Here is a 20,910-nt window from a genome sequence, read left to right as displayed (position 1 = left end):
AGAGCCAGTGCTCTATCCACTATGCCACCTAGCCACCCCTGATTCATCTTTTGAGGATCAGCACCTTGTCCAGTGCCTCTTGCACCAGCATGGGAAGATGGGAAGGTGGGAAGAGCTGGGTTGAGATCTTGCCCCAACAAGTCTCTGTGCCCCAGTCCTCTCAGGGAGAAAGGCAAGGAAGGAGGTGGATGAAGTGACTGCTAAGGTCTTTTAATCAATAATACTCCATCCTGTTCTTTTATACGTTAGACACTCTGCAGGTGAGGTGGAGAGAGAGAGAGGAAGGAAGGGAGGAAAGGGAAAAAGAAAGGAAGGAAGTGAAAAGAAAAGAAGGAAATATGGAGGATAGGAGGGAAGGAGGAAGGAGAAAAAGAAGAAAGGAAGAGAAAAGAAAAGAAGGAAAATATGGAGGAAGGAAGACAGAGGGAAGGAGAGAAGTGAGGAAAGACAAAAAAATGAAATGAAGAAAGGAAAAGCAGAGAAGGGAGGAAGGGAAAGAAAAAGGGAAGGGGAAAGACAGACAGGAGAAAGAAGAAAAAAGAAGAAAGGATGAAAGGGAAAAGGAAAGAAAGAAGGGAGGAAGGGAAGCAAAGAAGGAAGGGAAGGAAAGAAGGGAGGAAAGATAGAAAGAAGGAAGAAGGGAGGGAAAAGGGAAAGAGGAAGCAGGGAAAGGAAGAAAGGAGGGAGGGGAAAAGGGAAAGAGAAAGGGAGGAGAGAAGGAAGGAAGAAGGGAGGGAAAAGGAAAAGAGGAAGGAGGGAAGGGGAAGGGGGGGTCTGTCATGCCCTCAAGAAGCCTATGTTTTATTGGAATGTTTACTGAACTGCTCTGACATGAAGCCTACTTCTTCATAGGGGGCTAAAATATTGGAATTAGAGGCTGAGGAGGCTCCGAGTACAGAACCTTGGGTCAAGGAAAAAGCCAAAGAAAAGCTAGCCCCACATGCTGGGGTCTTTGCTGCCTACATCCCTGGCTACCTGGGAGCAGAGGTTGTGTGAGATGACCTCCCAAGGCTCTTTGGGGGCTCAGCCACTTCCCAAGTCACTGGGGTCTAGGCAGCTGCCCTCTCCTGCCGAGGAAACCCTGAAACTGGCTTCCTGGGGAGGAGGAAGGTGAAGGTGAGCGCTGAGCTCCAGAGGAAGGATGACCCCAAACCCAAGGCCAGGAAGCTTGCTCCAGAGAAGACTGCTTGCCTTCTGCCAGTCCCTCTGGGCTCTGGATCAAAGGTTCTCTCCCACCCAGACCATACTTTGCCCCACCGCAGTTCGGGTTCCAGTGGGAGGCCTTTATCTGCTGGCTTCATGGGAAAGTGAGCCTGTCTTTTGCTCTGGGGGTGGGGAACTTCCAGCCTGTAGGAAGCCTCAAGCTTCATTTGAAATAGCAGGAGCAAAGAAAAGATGGGGGGGACGAGAGAACAGACGGAGTCTGGCTTTTGGAGGCTCAGATGGGGCCTGCAGACCCAGTTCTCTCAGCAGGCCTCTGAGGGATGGGTCTAACCATGGGAACGTGTGGATCAGTCAGCATGCAGGTCCCGTTGGGGACAGGAGCATCTGGAGGATGGGGAAAATGTGGGGGCTGTTATCGGAAATAGGCTTTGTGTAAACAGACGGCTGAGTCACTCCAGCCCAGGGCTGGGGGTGGGAGTGGGAACACAGCAGAGAGCCGGGAGGCTTTGGATGAGGGAGGCTTACCTTTCAGCAGAGAGGGAGACCAAAGGCAGGTTGGGTTGGATAATTAACAAAAATTGCACAGACCCCCCCCCCCACAAATTGGAGGGGGAGCCCCTCTAGTGCAATTTCCAGCCTAAAAGAAATCCTGTGTGCAAACCTCCCTGATGAGCAGTGACTAGGTCTTTGCTTGAACATCTCCAGTGACAGGGAACTCACTACCTGTTGAGAAGGTAGCTAACTTTGTGGGGAGAATCCAGTGAGCTACACTAAGCATCATGATGCTGAAGTGCTACGCAACATTTTTAATCATTACTTAAACTCTTCCTGCCATCAAGTCTAAATCTCCCTCTCTGCAAGGTCTTTGTTCTGCCTAAGGAGGTCAACGAGAGCCAGTCTGATCCTTTTCCTTCTCTTTGTATGAAGACACCTTTCATCACCACCCCCCCCCCCCCGGTAAAATTCATCATTCCTTCCCATCCATCTTGCTATGGCCTGATACTAAGAACCCTTCACTTCTCTGGGCTGTCTCCAGCTTCCCAAGGCTCCTACTTCAAATGTGGGACCTGGAAATGAACATGGTGATCCAGAGGGGGTCTGAGGAGGGCTGAGAAGCCCTTCCCAATCTGAGGTTGACTCAGAAGCAAGGATTCTTAACCTGGATCTACACCCTTGTTTGGAAAGAGATTTGGCTGGGTTTTGATCTAACTTTGCAGTCCCATGCATTTAAAAACAAGATACTAAGTAGGGGAGCATAAGCTTGACCAAAGGTTAAAAGCCCCCCCCCCCATTCTGGATGAAGGAGGCCTGGATAAAGGTAAGAAAATGTTCACGGTATCAATGTGGGACACTAGAGAAATGCCCATAGATGAGAGTTAGAGGAATAGCCAAGAGGCCAGAGTCATTGGATGGAAGAGGCTGTGTGGGGGAGTAAGAAGTGAGAAAGGAAAGAGGGGTGAGAGCAGGTGATAAGGGGCTTTGAGCACCAGCCAGGATTTTCCATTTGATCCTGGAGGTGATGGGAAGCCACTGGAGTACCTATGCCTAGAAGGAACTTTAATGAATGTTTGTTGATTGACTCACCAATTTTCTTCTTGTCTATCCTGCCTAGCCTAGGATCTCAAGTGGTTCTGTAGCTGCCTCCTGCCTACATCTCTCTCCTTTTAGACTGCAAGCTCCCCAGGGGCAGGGCCCATAGCTTCTTTTTCTCTTGAACCTGGAACCTCAAACAGAGAGGTAGAGCAGGTCACAAGACAGGTCTCTTTATGCCTTCATCTTTTCCTTTCTACTGGCCCAGACGAGGGGCAGTGGAAGCAAAGTCTTCCTTCTCTCCTGTCCCTCACATGGAGCAGATAGGCAGGAACATCTTTATAAGAAAAAGCCAGAGTCTTGCCTCTAAGGAATAAATAAAGATGACTCCTCACATTCATTCATCATTTTCAAGTGGACCCAGTTTCCCCCCAAATCTGGTGAGGAAGGAAATCACTTCATAGTAAGTATTCTTAAAACACAACCTCCCTCCCACTGACAGATGAGGAAACTGAGGCTCAGAGTAGGATTATAAGACCATGGATTTAGAGCTGAAGAGGACCTCAGAGACCAAGTCCAACCCCCCCCGATTCTACATAGCAGGAATCTGAAGCCCAGAAAGGTGAGCTACCTCACACACAGTCACACAGATGCTGCAATGTTACTTAACTCCAGATTCATCCCTCCTTTCTGTCACAAAATAGTCTTATAACCTGGCATGCCCACCTGGCTCCTTTCTTCTGAAAAATGTTTTATAAAACACTCATTTTTTTTTTAGGTTTTTGCAAGGCAAATGGGGTTAAGTGGCTTGCCCAAGGCCTCACAGCTAGGTAATTATTAAGTATCTGAGACCAGATTTGAACCCAGGTACTCCTGACTCCAGGGCAGGTGCTGTATCCACTGCGCCACCTAGCCACCCCTAAACACCCATTTTGTAAAGATCACCGTCACTTCCCCTAACAACAAAATCTTCTTCCCTTGCAGTGTAGTCAGACAAAACAAATGTGGTGGTCTCACAGGCTTCATTCTGCATCTCACCCCCCCCCCCCACTGCCTCTCCACCAGCAGGAAGGAGAGATGAATCCCTACTTCATCTCTCAGTCTTGTTAATAAACTCAGACACAATTCTCACTCAAGCCTTTCAGGGGACAGTCACACAATATCTATCCTGGCAGACTGGACCATCATTCATGCATCTGTTCATCCCTTTGTTCATTCATTCACTGAGTCAACAAACACCGATTTGAGACAGCTAGGTGGTAGGGTCGATACAGTACCAGCTCTGGAGTCAAAAGGACCTGAGTTCGAATGCGACATTTACTAGCTGTGTGAACTTAGGCAAGTCACTTAACCCCAATTGCTTCAAAAATAAGATAAAACAAACATTGGTTATTCTGTTTGGTGTCGAGGGAACCCAAAACGACATGCCCATAATACCAGATCATGATGGTACAAAGGAGCGATCCTGATGCAGTGACCCAGGAAGAGTCAAGGTGGGCAGAGAACTATTCCTGCTGCGGGAAAGAAGATGGCATCCTGGCTGAGCCTTGAAGAAAAAGAAGGGCTCTGTTGGCAGAGATGAGGAGGAGGGGATAAGGAAACCTATGTGGATGCTTGGAGGAACTGTGAGGAGTCTAATTAAGCTGGGACATAAAGCCCACATGGGAAGAGCCATAATGGGAAATAATGTGGCTGTGATAACTGGAAGCCAAATTGTGGGCTGTAAAGGATGCGATAAGGGGTTTGCATTTTATAGCAGGGACAATAGGGAGCTATTAAAGACTTATGAGTAAGGGAATGAGGTGGTCTGACCAGGTGAGAGGAGAATTATTTTTTGGCAACAGTGTGAAGGCTAGATTGGAATTGGAAGAGAATTAGTGATTCCACAGAATGCAGTCAACTGGGGCCAACTGATATATCATTGGTGCGAGAACTCAGGAGCTACTCTATGAAATCATGTCCATAGAGCAGGAAGGGGCCAGAGAGTCTAACTCTCATTTTGCAGAGGAGGAAACTGAGGCACAGAAGAATGGTAAAGCGATACAGGATCATAGGGAATATATTGGATTGAAACCTTTAACCACCTAGCCTAACCCCTTTTACAGATTAAAACTAACAACAAAAAAAAAAAACAAAAAAAACTGAGGCCCAGGAAAGCTGCCCAAGGGCAAGATTCAAACCTAAGTCTTTTTGATTTCAACTCCAGCCTCTATCCAATTAATCCCCATTGTTTAGAGTCACCTAAGTAATGAGGGATGGGTGAAGATTTGAACCCAGGTCCTCTGTCTTTCTTTGGTTCTGCAGGCTCTCCCTGGTAGCTTTGGTGTTGGGGGAGGACCATAGCCAGCAGGAACCAGGGAACCTTCTTTCCCATGTCAACCAAGCACCTTCTTTCTTGCTCATTGGGGCAGAACTAGACATCAGGTGCTGGAGGATTCTGGTGGGATAGTACCCCAGGCCACCCTCTCCCCATGTGCAGAGAAGCTAGATGAGGTCCAGGGGCTGGGCCAGCTCCCTTCCAAAGGGAAGATATCTCTGTGGCTGGTTTGGGGAGCCAAACCACCCGCTGGAGGGGCTGCAGGGCAAACTAACACTCCTGACTCAGTCCCACATTACCCAGACCTCCCCAATGGGGCCATTTTAGGAATTCCAGCTCCATAGAGACCTGTGACAAAGAGCAGGAAGCCAGACCCTGGAGGGTGGCTGGGAGGATTCAAACTGCCCACTTCTGGGCTCAAGGTCAGCTGGCAATCCTGATCATAGATTTCTTTTAATATCAACTCCCAGGCAGGTAACATCTTTAAAAGTTTAAATATAAAAACATTTCCCTATCAGTCTGAGCTCTCCTCTATGCCAAATGCAACAGAGATTCTCCTTCCTCTCCCCTCCTTCTTCCCCTTCCCCCCATCTGCATCTGCCACAAAGACATAATGATTTATGGCTTATTTCCCTTGGGGGCCTGGGAGACTAGGGAATGGGAGGGACCAAACAGAGGGGAAGGGAAACTCAGGTGGCCAGCAGGGGTCCCCCCCAGTGAGCGAGTTTCCATAACAATATTCAGAGAATAGGGATGGGGGAGTGAGAACTCCAAATTTCCTATGTTAATTGGTGGCACTGATGCCATTCCAGAACACCCTCTCCCTGGCCCTCTTGCCCCCCCCAAAAAAAAACAGCAGAGGGAACAAATGACGGTCACCCACTTCTTTACTATGGAGACATGCAGTGTTCTAGCAAAACCCATGCTGGGCTGGAAATCTCCTGGGATCAGGAGATCAACTAAGTTCTAAGTGAGGAGGGGGTGAACAGACAGACAGGGACAATGTGGGCACCAGACCTCCCCATGAGCCTTGTCTGGACACCCCAGGAACTGTCTGGATTTGGAGATGGGATCACCACCAGAATCCTATTACCCACACACAGGAAAAACTTCTGAGAGCTCTCTCTCTCTCTCTCTCTCTCTCTCTCTCTCTCTCTCTCTCTCTCTCTCCTCTCTGTCTCTCTCTCCACCCCCTACTCTCTTGGTCTCCCTTCCTTCCTCTTTCTCTCTGCACCTTTTCTGTCTTTCCCTCCCCCCCCCATTTCCTCTCTCCCTCCTCTCTCACTCTCTTATTCTATCTCCCTTCCTCCCTCTTTTTCTGTCCATCTCTCTGTACTTTCTCTGTCTTCCCCCCATTTTTCTCTCTCCCTCCTCTTTTGGTTTCTCTCCCTTCCTCCTTCTTTCTCTGTCTCTCCCCCCTCCCCATATTTCTCTCTCTCTCTCTCTCTCTCTCTCCTCCTCCCAGTGCTGCTCTCTCTATAATGAAGCACCAGCTTGCGGTTGTCTTGGCAGCACTGGTTTCCCTGGTGACAGTGCCAAGGAATAAGGAGCAAGCCTGGTACATCAGGATGCCATAGTGAGTGGCAGCAGGAGGGGGCAGACAGACAGGCAGTCCGTGCGTGCCATCCTCCTCACCCCCACCAAACTCATGATGGTAGAGACAACAGAAGTAATCAGCACATCAAAAAATAGCCCCTACCCTCTGCAAAGGAGTAGAGGAAGGAATCTCTCCATGAGACCATGCTTCTTTTTCACTCTTCTTCTATTAGTTCTCCTAGTGTTCAATTCATAGAATCTCTTTTCATTACTTCATTAGTTCATTCATTAAATGACTAAGACAATGCCACCAAGAAACAAGGACTGTAGCCAGGAAGCTCCCGTTCTGGTCTGAGAAGAGGCCATCACTAGGGACATTCCTCGCCCTCCCTAGAGAAGCAGAAAGTATTGGGATGGCTATTTACAGTGGCCTGTGGGCTCCATGGTAAATGAGAGCATGGTGTTAATGAGACCTCAAGCTCCATTCCAACGGAGGCTTGGGAGCTTCATACAGTCAACCAGTCAGAGAGGTGACCCCTGAACCAGGTCACACTCATTTTTGATAAATACCCATGGGGGGGCAGAACCAGGTGAGGAAGTACAGATGGTTCAGTGTGATCCATCACCACTGCAGAAGAAACAAAACTCAAAAGAGAAAGGAGAAATCTCCTTCTAAGAGTTGATCAGAAGTAATGACAGAAGAGACAGTGCTGCCGAGACCAGCCTAAGAGAGGAACAGGAGACCTGGTCAGTAACGAGGGCTGATGAATGATGGGGGGGACCCCTTTGGCAAAGTTGGGGGTCTACAGGATCTTGGTCTCCTTCCTCACTCATGAAGCCTAGAGATTTTCTGCTTGTACTGGGGGCAGACCAGAAAGACTAGAGCTACCTGAGTGATGGAACAGTATAGGAAGAAAACCAGACTCCCTGGGCCTCTTTTTCTGCTTTATATTCCCCAAGTTTAACCCCGGGTTTCACACACAGGTGGTGATTAATCAATGTTTACTGCATTCAGTTGTAGCTCACAGCAGGGCCAAGCCACTGTAGGAAGACAGAGATATTGGGCAGAGCCAGGCCCCCAGGGAGGGGAAAAAACAGGCTCAAGTGAAACAGATGAAGCAGAGCTTCCTGGGAGACCTATGGGCGTAGTCTCTCCACTACCCTTCCCCTCTTCACCCCCACCAAGCGTCTGACCTGGATCTGCCCTTTGCCCATGATCTTGTCCACGATCTCATTGTTGTCCTTGTTGACCTTGGTCTTATCATAGCATTTCTCGTAGCAGAGGATTCGCAGAGACTGGGAGCCCTCCAGCTCGATCTCAAACTCCTACGGGAAGCAGAGAACAGAGTCACAGACCCTTCCCTAGGTCACCACACTCCCTCCAAGATGACCTGGAGTGGAGGAAACCCTCTTGGGCTCATCTGAGGGACCGGTACAATGGGTTTGGGAGACCCCAGAGATGTCCAGAGTGGAAGCTGAGATAAGCAAGGGACCAGAGAGCACAAGGGATAGCTAGATCCCCAGCCCCCTGGCTCATCCCAGCCCAGCTCTGGCCAAACAACCAGTGAACATGTGCTTCCGTGATGGGTACTAACATACAAATTCTCAAATGACAGTGGGCTCTATCCTCTAGAGCTGTGGTCTCTCTGTGGGGTTACCAGTGCTTTCCATCTTTCTGAAGGTCAGTCCCTCCACTTCACTCACCTCATTCCATTGGGGTTCCGTCGTGTCCCGAAAAACCCTGGTTTTTGCTTTGCTGACAAAGTAGCCAAACGAGTCCACCTCTAACGTACAGTACAAGTCTGGGGAAGAAAGGGAAATCAGAGGGGTGCTGAGGTTTTGGGGGATCAGGAATGGGGGTTCAGGGGCGGAGAGAATCAGCAACAGATCGATGGATAGTACGGTGTAAGGCAAAGGAACACAGAGAATCAGGAAACCTGGGCAAAATCATTTAGCTTGGGTCAACTCGTGGGTAAAATGAAAGGGCTGGGCTAGAGGAAGACAGGAAGGATGTAGGAGTCAACTTGGAGTAATGGAAAGAGTCTGGGATTTGGGAGGGGGACAGACCTCAATTCAAATCTCTCCTTCCTGCTAAGGATCTAAGTGAAGGTGACTCAGTCATTTCTTCTCTGGGCTCCAAGGCCTCCATTAAAATCAGGATTTGAGGTCCTTGTATTTCTCATCCTGCAAAAAGGAGAACTCCCTCACAGGGCCCTTTTGAGGATCCGTCCTCTATACATCTTCCCTCATTCAAGGGTAAGCACCTCAAAAGCAAGAACTGGTTCCTTTTTCCTTTTCTGTAGAAAACAATTTCCTGGGGATTTTTTGTTTCTATTTTTCTGTATCCTACACCTGTCCCTCTCAGAGAACCAATCCTTAAAATGTCAAAAAAAGAAAAAAAAAAAGGAATGAGAATCAAACAGAACTAATCAGCATGTCCAAAAATAGCCCCTACCCTCTGCAAAGGAGTAGGGGAAGGAATCTCTCCATGAGACCACGCTTCTTTTCCACTCTCGTCTTCTTCTATTTAGTTCTCCTAGTGCTCAATTCAAAGAACCTATTTTCATTACTTCATTAGTTCATTCATTAAATGAACTCGTTATGGAAAGGTGTTCTGTAACCATAAATAAGGCGATATACAAATTGAAAGGATAACTGGAGCCCCTTCTACAAAGGGAAAGAGACAGATACTCCTAGAGAGAAGAGATGTCTAGTCTAACTTCCCCATTGTGAGGCCCAAGAAGGTCAAGTGATTAACAGAATTGGAAAAAAGATCAAGTTCGACTGTCTCCGTGTTTAGTGCTTCTTCCTATACATTCAGCCCTTCCCCACAACCCATTAAAGGATGGCTTCTTATGTCCCACGACAGGACTAGGATTACCAAAGAGGACAGATGGGCAAGTCTAATATTTGGTTCCAGAAGCTGGGGCAGCTGCCAGTTGGGAACCCTTCTCCTCGCCCACCCCCCACCCCCAACCAAGTCTTCCTACAGGAAAGGGTTGATCTCTGGGGTCCTTCCTGCCTCCTTCCACTGACCATGTGTAGCAAGAGGCATGAAGGTGAATAGCCAAGTGGGGGCCACTGCTCTGAAGTGAGAGATCAGTGGCCCAGAGATAAAACCTGAGGATTCTTGCTCTGTTCAGACCCCATGGATCACATTACTCTCATTAGCATCAAAGGATAAGCTCTGGGGCTGCCTTCCATCAGGAGAGATTTAAAATGGCAGAAGGGGGACAGGAGAGGAAGAAGCTGCTCCCCCTCCTCCCTCTTTACCCCCCAGCCTCTCAGCATCCAGCCAAGACTGACTCCTATCCACCATAAGTCCCAAACCAAATTCTGGAGGGGGAGAGTGAAAAAGGAAAATGAATAAACAGGTGAAATTAGAAATCCCCAAGTCATCTACAGTTCTAGAAGCCTGGAAAACTAGGGAACAATTTGGCATGCTGGCCACAAGGGAGGAGGAGGAGCCAATGTCTCCTGTATGCCCTGCGGCATGGATGGGTACACCCCTTTTGAGGAAAACTGGGCTTATGTGGGACCTTTTGGAAAAGAAGAAGATCCTGAAACCTAACAGTCAGATATGGCCTAAAGGCACTGGCCAAGTCCAAAAATAACCAAGGAACACTAAATTAAATCTCCCAGTGGGACAGGAGGCAGGGGGAGGATACAAATAGAAATGGGAAGGAGCATCTGAGATCATAAACCCATCGTTAGGCCTGGAAGCAACTGTAAAGATCACTGAGTCCAATGTCCTCATTTTAAAAAACACCACTCCTTTATTATAAGGAGCAGAACGAAACAAAAGATTTAGAACAGTGATGCTGCCACTGATGAGGGGACCCAGGTGGCAGGGCCAGGTAGCTGGGAAATGATGTGGAAACAAATAGGACCCACCGGGAGACTCATTTTACATTAGCTAGAGAGATTTCACTGCCAAAAAATGGAACAACCAAGTCGGGAAAATGAAGGCTTAGAAAAGGGAAGTGATTCATTTAAGGTCACCCAGAAAGGGCCAGGTCAGGATTCAAATTCAGTTCTTCTGATTCTAAATCCTCTGCTCTTGGAATTAGTAGTAACAAAAATAATCATTGTTTAGTTATAATTTTTAGTACTTTTTACTTTTTCAGTACTTTTTAAGTTGTAAAGTGATAATGTATTTTACTTCATTTGATCCTGATCTTCCCAATGACCTTGGGAAGTAGATTCTATATTATGCCCATTTTGCAGATAAGAAAACTGAGGCTGAGAGAGTAACTTGCTCAAGGTTATCCATCCAATAAATGCTTGAAGCAAGATTAGAACTCAGGTCTCCAGGCTAGAGCTCCATCCCCTGCAAGTCCTAGCTTTCATAGCATGCACATTTCATTTCCTTACACTTCTATGAAAAGTTCCCTGACTTCAGAAGACCTGGATTCAAATCCTCTCTTTTGACGATTATTACCTATATGACCTTTGGTAAGTCAGCTTCATTTCCAATAGTCTCAATTTTGTCACAGGGGTTCTTTGTTTTTTGTGTCAGGGTCCAATTCACTAACTCTATGGTAAAGCCTAGGGATCCTCCTTTTCAAAATCAGGTTTTAAAATGCATTAAAATATATTACATAGGATTAAAAAGAAACCCATTACAGTGAAATATGGCTATCAGAATATTCTAAGCTAATTAATAAAGTAAATTAATTATTAAATTACTAAATTAAATATTAATAAAAATGAATTAAAAGTTACGCATTACAAGTTCCCAGGCGTCCTGTAATACATCTACAGATGCTTTGGAAATCTGTAGATCCCAGGTTAAAAACTCCTAGTTGGGATGTTTGTTTCTTTATTTAAGTTGCTTTCCAGTTCTAAATCTCCGATCCTATATACTATAGAAAAGTAGCAGGAAGAAACTTTGGGAAACTAGGGAAATTTCTTCATATGATGGGGGAGGAGACTGAAGCCCAATGGGAAAATGGCTTGTCCAAGGTCACAAGAATACTGAATGGAAGAATTGGGCTCATGCATACATACCCCAGGTCCAATGGGGTTGTGTCCTGGTGATGCTTGGTCATGCCTATACTACATACCTCCCATTCTACCTTGGGACAACTAATGGCTAATAAGTTCTTCCTGATATCAAACCTAGATTGGACAATATCAAGCCTAGCATGGCCCCGCATCTCTGGAATAAGAGAAATCCCACCCTTGGGTCTAACTACCCTGCATAGCGCTCCCTCCACCTTCCCACCTTCCCAATCAGATCTTCCAACTGATCCTTATAGTCATGGCCTCAAAGTTCATCTTTCTTGTTCTCTTTTTACTCTCTAGCTTATCTGGGTCTTCCTTAAACTGAGGCATCAGAACTAAGCCCTAATTAAATACTCTGACACAGGCAGAATACAGTGGAAATATCTTGATTTTGGCAACCAAGCCACCCTTGATGGGTCTTTTCACTGCCCCATCACACTATTGGCTCAAACTGAGCTGGGCAGCCCACTAAAACCCCTCCATCCTGTTCAGAGTCACCGCTGTCTAGCCATGCCTCTGCCATCTTGTATATGTGAAATTCATTTTTCTGTCCAAGTGTGAGATGCTACCTTTACCCCTACCTACTAAATTTCATCTTCCTATATTTGGTCCCAAGTCCTGGTATGTTAGAACCCTTTTGGATAGAATATAAAGAGAATGTATTGAGTGTCTACTGTATAAAAGACACTGTGTTGGGAACTGAGGATACAGAGACAAAACCAAAGGCCTTCTGGCCTCAAGGGGTTTATGATGAACACTTGTTTGATTCATGAGAAAACCAACTTAGGAGGTTGACCTTTTCTTTCCTTTTGAGTTTTTTAAAATAGATTTTTTTCCAATTACATGTAAAAACAGTTTTCAACATTTGCTTTTCATAAGATTTTGAGTTCCAAATTTTTCTTCCTCCCTTCTTTCCCTTCCTTAAGACAGTAAGCAATCTGATATAGGTTATCCATGAGCAATCATGTTATAAAGATTTCTATTGCTAATGTCCTTTTCTAACATCACCTACATTAAGTAGTTTTGGGGGAAGGAGAGAAGAACGCTTTTTTGTTGTCGTTGTTAAGACAAGAGAGGCTCAGCTAAGAGAGATGCAGGGACCCATCATTAGGCTACCCTTCTGGGGAGAGGCATTCAAGCTGTTTTACTTCACACTGCTTCATTATGTATGCTAGACCACAGACAAACTGGACAATTTGCTATTTCTGGAATTCAACATGCTTGCCTCCCACCTCAGTGGATCATTCATTGCCTAGAATGCATTCCCTCAGATAGGGTGCTAGACATAGAATCAGGAAAATCTAGATTCAAATGCCACCTCAGATATTTACTGGTTCTGTTTCCTCAATTATAAAATGAGGATGAGGGAGGACTAGGTAGGCAATGCCTAGAATATCCAATCAAGGTCTAAATCTATCATTCTAAGTCATTTAACCTCTTTGGGTCTCAGTTTCCTCAACTGCAAAATGCAGGTTGTTGGACTGGATGGCCTCAGTTTCCCCATCTATAAAATGAGAATGCTAGAACAGATGGTCTCTAAGGTCCTTTCTAGTTCTAAATCTATGACCTATGTAAGTCACTTAGCTTCCCTGGGTGTCTATCTATAAAATGGGAATACTAGAATAGATGGTCTCTAAGGTCCTTCCCAGCTCTGTGTCCAGGCTCTTAGTATAATAGGTCCAAACCTCTGTGACGTATGGACCAGAGTTCTTTGATCAGCAAGCAAATGAGGCTCTGAAAAGTGAAGGGACTCCTCTCAAGTCACCAGGGTTGGGGGGTTCCCTGCTATTTCCAGTCACTTTCTCCAAGGATGGGAGGACCAGGGGCACTTACTGGCTGACTGTTTAAACCCCTTAGCGGAGTGGACGATGACGTGCAGGAAGCCATAGAGTCCTGGGGCCTCGTCATCTGAAACAGAACAAAAGGAGATGATTTTTGACAGCGCCAACCTGACCCTCGGGATCTCTGGATGGGAGCCTCTGGATCGGAACCTGGACTCAACAGAACAAAAAGCAGACTTCCCAGAGCCTTGGTCCGACAGCACCACCTGGTGGCCAACCCCCTCCACGCTAGCTGGAGCAACTCCACCCAAGGCAGTCAGCCCAACAAAGATGAGGTCAAGCCGGCCCGGTTCTTACAGCCGGGGCTGGGCCAGGCAAAAAGAGGTTGAAGGCATGGCTTGTTTTCCATCCCACCTCAGGACAGACCTTTCTCAGCCACTCCTCGCCCATATAAAAGGGATCCACTGAGATGGAATGCAGGCTCTGAGGAGAATTAGCCAGGGCTCCCCAGCTCCCCTCCCTTCACCAGGTAGGTATCTGCATCTTATCAGGGGCCTCCTAGAATAATGGCACCCCCTTCTACTGGGGGAGATGTCCAGGATATGGAGAGCAGCTGGCATACTCACCATCTTTATTGCTGGTGACAGGAATATTATGAACAGTTCGCAATTTGAAACAGGACCCTGTGAGTACTTGGAGTTCCACTGAACTCAAGACAAAGGCCTGGAGATCTGAAAATTAAGCAGAAGTGGTATCAACACCACAGGTCCACTGGGGCCTACTTCTCGTCCTCTATAAGGAACTTACTGAATGAGGAAGGGGATAGCCCTGGACTTTGGGGCACTGGATGTCCTAGTCTAGGCAATAACAGTGTAAAGAATATGGACTTGACATGGGAGAATTCAGGTTCCAATCTTGGTTCTTGTGCTTTTTACCTGCTCTCATGAGAGTAATCATTTCACCTATTGGGCTTCAATCTCTTCATTTGTATAATGACACAGTCTAATTCAATGGACTGTGAGTTCTCCTATTGTCAGGAGGGCAGAGACACACAGACAGTTCATTAGTAAAGAGGGCAAGGGGAGGGACCCAAGAAAGAGCAATGGGCTGGAAATGAGGGGAGGGGGCTTCCATTGGTGCCATGGAATCACTATAGGCCTAATCTCCTCATTTGTAAAATGGAGGGGAATGGTATCTGCCTACGTTCCTTACAAGGGACAAAGAGGGGGAGAGAAAGAGAGACAGAGAGAGACAGAAACATAAAGAGACAGACATAGAAAGAAAGAGACAGTGATAGAGACAGAGAGAAGACAGAGACAGAGAGAGAGAGAAGGAGAAAGAAGGATACAGGGAGGGAGGGAAGGAGGGAGAGAGAGAGAGAGAAAACATAAAAAAAGCTGAAAAAGGGAGGGCAAGACTTTACCTTTCTTTTTTTTTATTTTAGGTTTTTGCAAAGCAATGGGGTTAAGTGGCTTGCCCAAGGCCACACAGCTAGGTCATTATTAAGTGTTTGAGACCGGATTTGAACCCAGGTACTCCTGACTTCAGGGCTGGTGCTTTATCCACTGCACCACCTAGCCACCCCTAGACTTTACCTTTCTTCTGTAGTTTCTGAATTGCTTCTCTCCACTCCGACCTCTCATAGTCTGATGACAGGAGGAACAGGTAGCTCTAAAAAGAAGAAATGAGAATTTATGGTAATGGCTGGGGCAAGGCTCTCCCCACTGGCTCCGGTCAGCTTTCAAGGAGGAAGTGGTATCAGAGATGGCCACAGAAACACTGCTGAGGCCTGCCATCCCCAGACACTGTCACAGATCTCACGTCCCTAGACTTTGGCCTTGCTTACCCTGCCCCTCCATTGCTCTTCAGGACACAGAGCTAAGAGAGCTACAGACTTCCAATCCCTTAGTGTTGGGTTCAAACTGATGCCTCAGAGGCTGGATTCCCCTGGACCTTAGTTTCCTCATTTTTCAAAAAGGAGGCTTGGTCCTGAAGACCTGTATGGCCCCTTTCAGCCTTCTAACTCTAAACTCTTTGAGGGAACCAGCCCCGACTGGCCAGCCCTCACCAGCCCCAGTAAGGGTTCCCCCGAAGATCAGCCTTCCCAAGTGAAAGGGTAGAGAGTTCCCAGACATGTCTCGTGGGCTGGGCCCCTGCCTGGCCCACGGGCAGCCTGCTCACCTTTCCGTTGCGGTTGTGGATCCGGAAGGGGATTGTTGGAGAATTTAGCAGCAATAAGAACTCATTCTCAAACATTTTCTTCTTTAACCTCTCAATAGCTCGACTCTGACCTTTGCTGGCTCTCTGCAAGACACAAAAGGGGGGACCCCAAAGTCACCATGCTCTTAGAAAAGCCTTTCTTCAAGCCCCCCCCCCGAGTGTTAGATCAAGAAGAGATCTGGTTTGGAAGTCTGGAGACCCGAGTTCAAATCCTACCTGGAAAGCTTACTACCGATGTGACCTCAGATGAGTTACTTCCCTCTACAGGCCTCAGTTTCCTTATCTGTAGCATGAGATGGTTGGGCAAGCGGGCCTCTGAAACCTAGGTTTAGGATTCCATGCCAGCCAACATCCTCTTGCACAGACCAATCAGATGAGAGAACCTGGCCTGGGAGATATATCCCAGAGCACCTTAACAGAGAAACCTCCCCAACTGCTGAGGAGGCTCAGTGCTCAGGACTCCAAGAAAAAATGGGTTTTTCTCTTGGCTGGTGACAACTGTCCCATGTTTCCCTGCCACCGTGTTCTTGTTTATGGTGTTCTGTCTCTCTGGAATGCCTTCTCCTCTACTTATAGAAAATGGATCCTGGAGTCAGGAGGACCTGAGTTCAGATCCAGCCTCAGTCATTTGATGTTTACTAGTTGGGAAAGTCACTTAACCACCATTGCCTCCCACAAAACAAAATAAACATAAAAGAAAACTTATCAGTCTATTCCTGTTTATTCAGAGATTTCAATGCCAGGCTTCTACACCTGGGAGTTTCAAAGACAAAAAGACACATGGATGACAGTAAAGACCTGGAGACAAAGTAGGGGAATGGAAGCACATGAATGAAGGGAGGGACTATTATGTCATAAGAAAGGAGGAATATGAAGGAGCTAGGAATATATTTGATATAATAAAAAGTATGATGATATATTATCACACACTGCTTCTAAAGTCTTTCCAAGTAAAACTTCTCTTTGAAAACTTCCAACCTTGAACCAAGGGGAGGGACAGATTTGTTCAGGCCTTGACCAGGATGGGCAGAAAGAAGAGTGGAGCCTGAGGTATGGAGAGGATTCCAGTTTGTGGTCCTGGGCCCCTTTGTCTGTAGTCTGGTGAAGCTTACAGACAGATCCTCTTGTCACAATATGGCAAGCTTTCAGTGAGCAGGGATAAGGAATCCAGTGAAATAAAGTGGTTTCATTATTTGAATTCTCACTTTTTCAAAGTGAAATTATATGTAAAATATGGTCATAGGTTTCAGCCCAATGGCCACATTCTCATAACGTGACTCATTGTTTGCTCAAATTGGGACTGTGATGTTTTTCCATGCATAAAAAACACTCTGTAGGATTATAAAAGAAACCAATGGAATTGAAATAGTTACCAAGATTTTATATTATGTGTGTGTGTGTGTGTGTGTGTGTGTGTGTGTGTCTCTCTCTCTCTCTCTCTCTCTCTATATATATATATATATATATACTTATTTATTTATTTATTTTATATATATACACATGTCAAAAGTTACCAAGATTATATACAATATACACTATATATATGCATACATATATATATATATTAATATTTTAAAGTTTACAGGCCTTGGGTTAAGAACCCTCCTCCCCAGATGGACCTCTAGTCTTCAGCCTCATCCCTTCTCTATCCCTTTCCTCCAGTCACAGGAGAGAAATGTCCTGTGCTTTCCTGCCTGAGTGAGGATTTTGCTCTAGCTTTTCCACTCTCCGCTTCTCTTGCTGCATTCTCTCTTTCCCATCTGCTTACTCATTTACTCAGGCCTCCCCAATTCTAAAATGAAGTTATTCTGAGCCCTTCTAGAACACTGTCCCATCACTACTCTTCACTGTCCCTGCTCAGCTTGTCTACACCCAATACTTCAACTTGTTTATTAACCTGTTCTCTTAAACATCTCGTAGTTGGCCTTCTGCCCATGGTACAGAGGATAGAACACCAGCCCTATAGTCAGGAGGGCCTGAGTTCAAATCCAGCCTCAGTCACTAGCTACATGACCCTGGACAGGTTACCAAACACCAACTGACCTCCCACCAAAAAAATGCAACTGACAAACCAGACAAACAAAAAAACTACTTGTTAAGGGCATCAGTAAACATCAAGTCCAAAGACCTCATCTTCTATGTTTCTTCCACTTGGTACTATTTGCCACTATCTCCTCCTGGGCCCTCCCTTCTCACTCTCATCACTCCTTTTTGAACTCTTCATCCTTTCTGACTCTTGAACATGGCAATTGGCCCTCTATCTTCTCTCTATTCTTTCTCTCCTGGAAATCTCATTCACTCCCTTAGTTTCAAAAGTCACTGTTATGAGGTCTATCTTGATCTCTCATCTGAATTCCAGACTCCTCAAACCCAGGGCAGAGGCGATTAACCTGGGGTCCATGGTCCCTAGATTTCAGAAGGAATGAGAATTTGGTTAGGAACAAACCTGACTCATTATTTTCCTCAGAAATCTATTTTTCCCTCTGTCTGTCCCATTTTTCTCACTATTTACCCAGTCTCTTGTGTTTATAATCTTGATGCTCTTTGACTCTTCTATCTTCGTCCTCATCTCTTATATCCAATTATTTTCCAAGTCCTGTAAGTTATCTGTGCAATCTCCCTAGGCCAGTCTCACTACTTCCATGTTAGTGATATCTTGTACAGGATGTTTCTATCTCCACACTCCCAATTCATTTTTCACATTGCTTCCCAGAATCAGCTAAAGCCAACTGTTGCTTCTCCATCCAAAAATCACTAATGGCGCTACATGACTGATATTGAAGGCCCTCCACAATCTGATGCCAACCTAATTCTAGCCTTATTTCATATTATTAACTACTAAACCGTGATCATTCAATTAATCAATTAATAAACTTTTTAAAACATCTCTAAGGAGCCAAAGCCCAAAGAGTCCCTGCCCTCAAGGAGTTTATGTTCTTTTGGAAAGACAGAATGAATTAATATGTATATAAGAAATATAATTTGGAGTAGGAGGCACCCCACTAAAGATTTGGAGGGAGGAAAATGATGAGGAAAGGGGTCAGGTAAAGATGGAGCTTGAGCTGAGTTTGGGAGGAATCCAGGGTTTGAAGCTGCAGAGGGGAGGAAGGAATACCTTACAGAGGACAAGAGATGTGAAGAGCACCAGGAGAAAGATCAGTTTAGGTGGCTGTGAAGGGAAATGGAGTCAGAGTCTGGAGAGGCAGGCTGGAATCAGTTTCAGAAGGATTCTATATACCCAGAGGAATTCTTAGTTGCACCTTGTGGAAATGATGACGCATTGGGATTTATTAAGGGAATGACAGGGTTAAACCTACACTTTAGGAAAACTTTCTGGCAGTGATATGGAAGATGGATCGGAGAAGTGAGAAGTTTAAAGAGATGAGACCAATTCTGCAAGAACCAGGAGAGAGGTGAGGAGGGCTTGAGTCATGTGGGAGTTGCATGAGTTGGGGCTTGCTTCTGTCCCCACCAATCCTCTCTGCCCCCAGGAATTTCCACCTAGGGCCTATCGTGCACCCATTAAAAACCACCTTCTCTATCTGAAGTACCCTTTTCTGAATGACCAATTAATTCTTCAAAATTCAACATTTCTGGGAAACCTTCCATGAAAAGCCCCATCTGACTAGCACCCTCAACACATTTTATTTGATGGATTTAGGAGTCAAAGAACCTAGGTTCAAATTCCTGTTCAGTCAGTGTATGACAAGTCATGAGGATCCAAGTTCAAATCTTGTCCCAGACACTACTTGTGTGACTAAGAGCAAGTCATTTAAACCGGATTCAATTTCTTTATCTGTAAAATAAGGGGGTTATGCTCAACTGCCTCCATGTCCTTTCCAGCTTCAAATCTATGATCCTATGACCTTAGGTAATTCTTGCTTAACTTTCTGGACTTCTCAGCAATGGTTCTTGGGGTGGAGGGTCACCAGTTCTTCTTACCTCCTTCTGGATTTCACTCTTGAGAGCAGAGATCTTCATTTTCATGTCTTCCAGTTCATGGTCTGGGAAGGGGTGCACTTGGGGGCTAGGTTCTGACTCCTCTGGGGATGGGAAAACCAGATCTGCCAGCGGGATGTACCACTTGCAGTCATACTGCTGGTGTTTTCTGCAAAGAGATAGTGGTAGGAAACATAGGAGAGCATGAGCTGTTGGGTTAGCCACCCTAACAGCTTCTCCCAACAATCAGAATGGCAGCATGTGAGAGGGAGTTTGGGCAGCATAATGAGAAGAGGGTGATGGAGTCCCAAGATCCACATATATGGAACAAGGAAACCTGTTGTTTAAATTCTGATCTATCTACATGAATTGGAGAGGCAAAATCCTCTTAGCCTCTATTTCCTCAACTAAATAGGGACAACAAACGAAATATAATCTATTCCCCAAAGGAATGTTGTGAGTGAACCATCCTACATACTGCAAAGCACTAAAGAAAGATATGTCATTATTACTATACGTGGGGCTGGGGTGTGATCCCTGATTTACTTGATGAGATCCCCAATCCATGGCTTTGGAGTCAAGAGGGTTTGGGTTCAAATCCTGCCTCTTACATTACTGCATCTTCCTCCTTGGCCTCTATTTCTTTATCCATAAAAAAGCTATCTCATTGGCTTCCTCCCATCTCTAGACCTGAAGCTACAATTACAGCATATAAGATGTTTAGAAGCACATATCTCATAGTATAAGTTTGACCACTGGTACTTTACTGAGAGGATACAAAAATCGATCTTGGGTTTCAGAGACTGAGGCAGCTTGGGCCTCCAGTCCAGATGGACTTCCATTAGAGGTGCAGTCCTATCAAGAAAGTGAAGGCAACTCTTGATCCCTTTCTCCTTGCCCTTTTTCCCTGTTCAGCAGATGGATCAGGGCCCAGTAGGAGAGACTTCATTCTGTCTTCACTAAGGAGGTGGAAGAGTATAGTCTTGCAGTCTTTCCTCCCCCTAGAATCTGGCAGTGCCTGCCAGGAGATAAAAACACATGGGACTCCCCCAGAGCTTTGAAGTATAGGTGAGAAAAAGAGAGCTCTTGGGAGTAGACTTTCTCTGATTTAAAAATGGCAGCAGCCAGGGAACTAAGAGAACTGCCACAGAAGCTGAAGGAGGCATCAATCAATCAATTAATAACCACTACTTTGTGTCAGGGATTGGAGTACAAGGAAGAAAAAAAAAGCCCCTGTTCTTAAGGAGATATATTCTATTGGGTCTTGCCTTTTCCTACTACATTATCTTTTTTTTTCATTTGATCCATTTGGGCCAAGAGAGGCCATGGAAAATACTTCTGAGCCCCAACTTTCTGTGTAAAAAAAGAGAAAATGGGATTTCTAGGCAGCATTATAGCAAAACATAGCCTTCTAAC

The 20,910-nt window shown here is 45.8% G+C and overlaps 1 protein-coding gene across 4 annotated transcripts in view; it reads right to left on the bottom strand.

The window, feature by feature from the left end:
- Positions 1–20,910, bottom strand: part of ABR (ABR activator of RhoGEF and GTPase) — a 291,714-nt gene that overhangs the window by 56,607 nt on the left and 214,197 nt on the right. For all 4 annotated transcript variants that reach the window (XM_074189144.1, XM_074189147.1, XM_074189145.1 and 1 more), the window contains 7 exons: positions 19,498–19,663; positions 15,517–15,639; positions 14,931–15,006; positions 13,962–14,066; positions 13,388–13,462; positions 8,252–8,349; positions 7,742–7,873 (listed from right to left, as the gene is read on the bottom strand). In XM_074189144.1, the coding sequence (XP_074045245.1) occupies positions 7,742–7,873; positions 8,252–8,349; positions 13,388–13,462; positions 13,962–14,066; positions 14,931–15,006; positions 15,517–15,639; positions 19,498–19,663 (775 nt within the window). The remainder of the gene's footprint in view (positions 1–7,741; positions 7,874–8,251; positions 8,350–13,387; positions 13,463–13,961; positions 14,067–14,930; positions 15,007–15,516; positions 15,640–19,497; positions 19,664–20,910) is intronic.

Source organism: Macrotis lagotis, chromosome 5 (assembly GCF_037893015.1).
Source record: "Macrotis lagotis isolate mMagLag1 chromosome 5, bilby.v1.9.chrom.fasta, whole genome shotgun sequence".
Lineage (NCBI taxonomy): Eukaryota > Metazoa > Chordata > Mammalia > Peramelemorphia > Peramelidae > Macrotis > Macrotis lagotis.
The sequence above is the reverse complement of the archived record's forward strand: the minus strand, read 5'-3'. Positions and strand labels throughout refer to the sequence as shown.